General features: G+C 36.3%; 1 protein-coding gene across 1 annotated transcript; it reads left to right on the plus strand.

Moving 5' to 3' along the window:
- The first annotated feature begins 1,908 nt into the window (after positions 1 to 1,908).
- Positions 1,909 to 4,401, plus strand: LOC139157698 (toll-like receptor 2). The gene has a single exon (XM_070734741.1). The coding sequence runs from the start codon at positions 1,909 to 1,911 to the stop codon at positions 4,399 to 4,401; it is 2,493 nt and encodes an 830-aa protein (XP_070590842.1).
- The last annotated feature ends 725 nt before the right edge of the window (positions 4,402 to 5,126 follow it).

The raw sequence follows: 5,126 nt of genomic DNA on the forward strand, positions 1-5,126 counted from the left end.
TATCTAGGAAAACCCATGATTGCTTGTGCGGCTGCATTCTGCACGATCTGAAGTTTCCGAACACTCTTCAGAGGTAGCCCCATGTAAGAGAGTGTTGTAGTAGTCGAACCTCGAATCCCTTCCTACTATTGTTTTAAACATCTTCATTTTGTAAATATGAATGTTCACAACTCATATTGATCACATATATTTCATCAATCACTTATTACAGAAAGTTTGGGCTGATATTCACTTACTTTCCCTACTGGTTTGCAAATGTGAGTGGGCGTATATGCACGTTCATTTTTGTCGTGCATGCATTCCATGCATTCGTGTGGTCTTCTGCACATGCACTTTGCTCATGCATATGGCTTGCAAGCATGCATGCGGCTTCAAAATGTGCCTAAATAGGATGGCATAGTGCCGGGGCGGGGTTTGGGGGGGTGTCCCAGGTGCAGGTCTCAACTCCCAGTCCGCCCAAACTGGTCCAAACCGACTGAATACACCTCTGGTTTGGTGCAACATGGGTGTTTTGTGGTCAGGATGGTGCCAAAACATGATTAATTTTCTATATATGAAGCTATAAACAACAAACTGAATTGAGATTCATAGCCCACCAACATATCAAATCTTTACCATCAAATGCTCCGTTCTACACATTGGTAAAAAGAATCCGAATACTAAATACATACTTGGTAAAACTTAACTAACAGAGGACCCTCACTCAGTCAAAGACCTTGGAGTACTCATTTCCAATGACCTAAGTGCTAGAGCCCACTGTAACAGCATTGCCAAAAAAGCATTAAGAATTGTAAAACTAATCTTACGTAGCTTCTTCTCTAGAAACACTGATTTATTAACCAGAGCATACAAAACATTTGTCAGACCTATTCTAGAATATAGCTCACCTGTGTGGAATCCACACTGCATATCAGATATTAATACAATTGAAGGAGTGCAGAAATAGTTCACAAGGAGAGTCCTTCACTCCTCCTCACCTAACAAATTACGCTACTCCTCCAGACTTCAAATACTAAATCTAGAAAATTTACAACTACATCGTCTCTGAACCGATGTAACTGTTGTTCATAAAATCATACATACATACAGTGACTACTTCACCTTTAACAACAACACAAGTGCACGTAATGGATACAAAGTGAATGTAAATCGCTCCAAACTTGACTGCAGAAAATACGATTTCAGCAATAGAGGGGTCACCGCCTGGAACTCATTACCTGACTCTGTTGTTGCTTCTCCCAACCCCAAAATCTTCAACCTTACATTATCTACAATTGACCTCTCCCCTTTTCTAAGAGGTCTGTAAGGGGCGTGCATAAGTGCACTTATGTGCCTAATGTCCCTGTCTTACTGTCTTATTATTCTTTCTATTACTATGTTCTACTTATGTTATGTTAATATGTACTATAATACTATAGTTGTTTGACAAATAAATAAATAAAATAAAATTTGACTCATTCTTTAAGAACCATGTAGAGTAGGAATGCAAGGAATAGAAAAGGTGATAAATAGCACTTAGTGATAGCACTTAGACTTACATACTGCTTCATACTGCTTTATAGCTCTAAGTGGTTTGCAGTGTCAGCATATTGCCCCCCAATAATCTGGGTCCTTGTTTTACTCATCTTGGAAGGATGGAAGACTGTCAACACTAAGCTGGTGAGAATCGAACTCATTAGCAGAATTAGCCTCAATACTGCATTCTAACCACTATGCCATCAAGGCTTTTCCAAGTAGTTACAATTTTATCCTTGTTAAAAAAAAAGCCAAGGTTGAAAATATTGAAAATATGGTATAAATATCAATATAATTTTCTCAACTAAAACGTTTCTGATTTGTGGATTTGTAAAACTGAATTGTTAATGTTACACTTTGAATATACATTTGCTGTTTTGTTTCCTCTCTAGGATGGGATTCTTCATCAAAACTTTGCATTTTTATCTCATCATTCTCTTTTGTGGTGGAGATGAGCAATTTCAGCATTCAGACAATAAGAGTCTTCTGTCCAAAGCCTCTCCAAGTCCTTCTTCGTTACCTGAATCTCAAATTCCAAGACGCCTCAACTTTTTACATAATGTAAGGACAAAGTCTACAAAAAAGAAAGTACATCTCAATATATTTAACATTTTAAATAAGCAACACAATGATAGTTTCCAAGTTGATCCAACAATTGTTTTATCTAATAGCCAACCACAGTATATGACATCTCATAAGTTCTCACAAACTGATGAAATAATAAATGTCTCAGTGACTGACCCATCTCTAAGGGACATGGCATTATCTCCTATGCCAGCTGAGAAGCAGAAAAAAGCTGGAGGTCTTCTTGGTGATGAACAATACAATGCAGAGGGAACAAGATTTCCATCCTCAACATTACACATTAATGCAAGGTGTGGCATCCCAGCAAATGGCACATTTGATCTATCAAACAGGAATCTAACTGAGAATGAATTGAGGGGGAAAATGGATCCCATTTTATGCAAAGCTACACTGGACCAAATTAAAAAGTTTAATGCAAGTCTCAACAAACTGGAGACAGATATTGCAACCCTGATTCCATTATTCCTTGAAATGAAGAATGTGTGTGTAATTGATCTGAGTTATAACCAAATATTTATAAATACTAAATCTGCAAAAGAGAGTCATAATCTGGAGCACAACAATCTTCTGTATTTAAATCTCAGTCACAATCCCCTTAAAACTCTGACAAGCCTCACCCTACCAAGAGGTCTGAAGAGCATTGATTTATCTTTCACACAACTTAACCAAATACCAAAAGAATTTCTTGCAATGTTTTCTCAAATAGAAGAGGTATTTCTTCAGGGGAATCCATATATACACAACACTGAAGCAGTTACATTTAATTTTAATCCTATGCATAGAATAATAAATTATGAGAGTTTCTTCACTGGAGCCATTTCATATGGGAATCTTTCACAATCTACTCCCATTGAAAGCTGTCTTGAGAAAGTAGCACATCAAATAATATTAAACAGTTGCACTGAGGTACTTGCAGAATGGTTTCAAAATATAACAAAAAAACATATTTCTCTTGACCTTAGCAATAAATTAATGTACAATTTCTCACAATCTTTGCGTCATTTTGAGTTAAGCAGTTGTAATTTACAAGGAATAGCTCGCCCTAATCTTTTTCCAAATTTAACTGTGTTTAAATGTCAAAACAATAAAATAAAACAAATTTCACATCTCCCAGATTTATTAGAGGAATGTGATCTTAGTCGAAATAGTTTGCGTAAATTCAATTTTCGTGGGGCAAAGGAAAGTTTAAAAAAACTCGATCTTTCTAGAAATTATATAAAGCAACTGAATTTGAGCACTCCCTACCTTTCCCTATATAAGCTGGATATAAGTTATAATTCAATTACAGATTTGGGTCAGATGGGGAAATATATGCCTCAACTGAAATATCTGGATGCCTCAGAAAATAAGATATTTTTTCTGAAACCTGGATCTTTCCCTAAATCTTTGGTTCAGTTGGATATCAGCAACAATGCCATTGCCATCCTTATGAAAGAAACGTTCCTCCCTTTGACAAACTTGAAAATTTTAACCATTCAAGGGGAAAATTTTTTCTGTAACTGTGAGTTATACTGGTTTGCAAATACATACCTTGCTAACCCACAAATGCAAATAAATGGTAAAGAAAGCCTTGTCTGTGGTTTTCCAAAGAAAAACCGACGTCTTTTGTTGCAAAACACTCATTTAACAATGTTGCGTTGTTCCCTTGGTCTTCAAATTGGAATTACTGTCATTATGGTCATTTTGATTATGTCCATCATATCTGTATTATGCTGGCATTTTGATGGTCCATGGTATTTGAAGATGGGCTGGTATTGGTGCAAGGCTAAAAGGAAACAGTATGAAAAGAGACCAGAACTCAAAATATACGATGCTTTCATTTCATACAGTGAAAATGATGCATCCTGGACCAAAGAGATTCTGTTAAAAAACCTGGAAGCCAGAGGATTTAAAGTATGTTATCATGAAAGGGATTTCATGCCAGGGCATCCAGTTCTTGGGAACATTTTTTACTGTATCGAGAATAGCCATAAAGTTCTTTTTGTGCTATCACCCAAGTTTGTCCACAGTTGTTGGTGCCAGTATGAACTGTACTTTGCTGAACACCGGGTTCTCACTGAAAACCAAGATTCCCTCATCATGATTATACTGGAAGATCTGCCAACCAACAGCATTCCAAAGAAATTCAGCAAGCTTAGAAAGCTATTAAAAAGGAAAACCTACTTGAAATGGAGTCCTGAGGAACACAAGCAAAAGCTTTTCTGGTACCAGTTGACTGCTGTGTTGAAAACAATGAATGACCCAGTACTAAGAACACAGAGAAAAAGCTGCATCAGGAAGCAGACAGATGAAACTGAATGAGAAGCAATGCTGATGAAGTATTGGAATATTTGGAGTATTTTAAAAAACTGAATACTTCTTGAATAGCCATCATCTGAAAGATACAATTATTAGAATATTGACGATGAACCAAAGTTATATTCTAAGTCATCTTTCTAGAAAAGTGACGTCTTAAAATCAGGGTATATCCTGAGAAACTGTTCATATTGCAGCAACCCAGAACATCATAAAAAAGAAAATAAACCACCTAAAAATAAATTCCAACATAATAAATATCCATACTTTATGAAAAAGAACCTGACCTGTCAGCCTACCACAGCACAAGCTATGAAAAGGACAACACTGAGGGGTCCTGATGTTGTTACTTATTTTAGATAATGAAACATCTGCAAAAAAACAACCAAGCTCAGAGAAGATCAAGGACCCTCACTTCAACCCTGAGCTACCTATATTCTCCTTTAAAGATAATACTTCCATACATCAAAAACATCTCAGAAACAACAAATAGGCTATTATAGTTACATAGCATCAGCACATCACATGAACCAACTAAAGCTCTCCAAAACTTCTTCAGTAAACCGAAAGACCCAACAGCTCAAGAAATAAAAAGAGGAGTCACCTACAACATATATGTTAACCTCTGTATAGGACAGTCAGGCAGAAAACTAGCCGCGTGGAGCTATAAACATTAATTGGCAGTCAAAGGAATGATAAAAACAATTATCTTAAATAATATTATCTACTCA

Source organism: Erythrolamprus reginae, chromosome 1 (genome assembly GCF_031021105.1).
Source record: "Erythrolamprus reginae isolate rEryReg1 chromosome 1, rEryReg1.hap1, whole genome shotgun sequence".
NCBI lineage: Eukaryota > Metazoa > Chordata > Lepidosauria > Squamata > Dipsadidae > Erythrolamprus > Erythrolamprus reginae.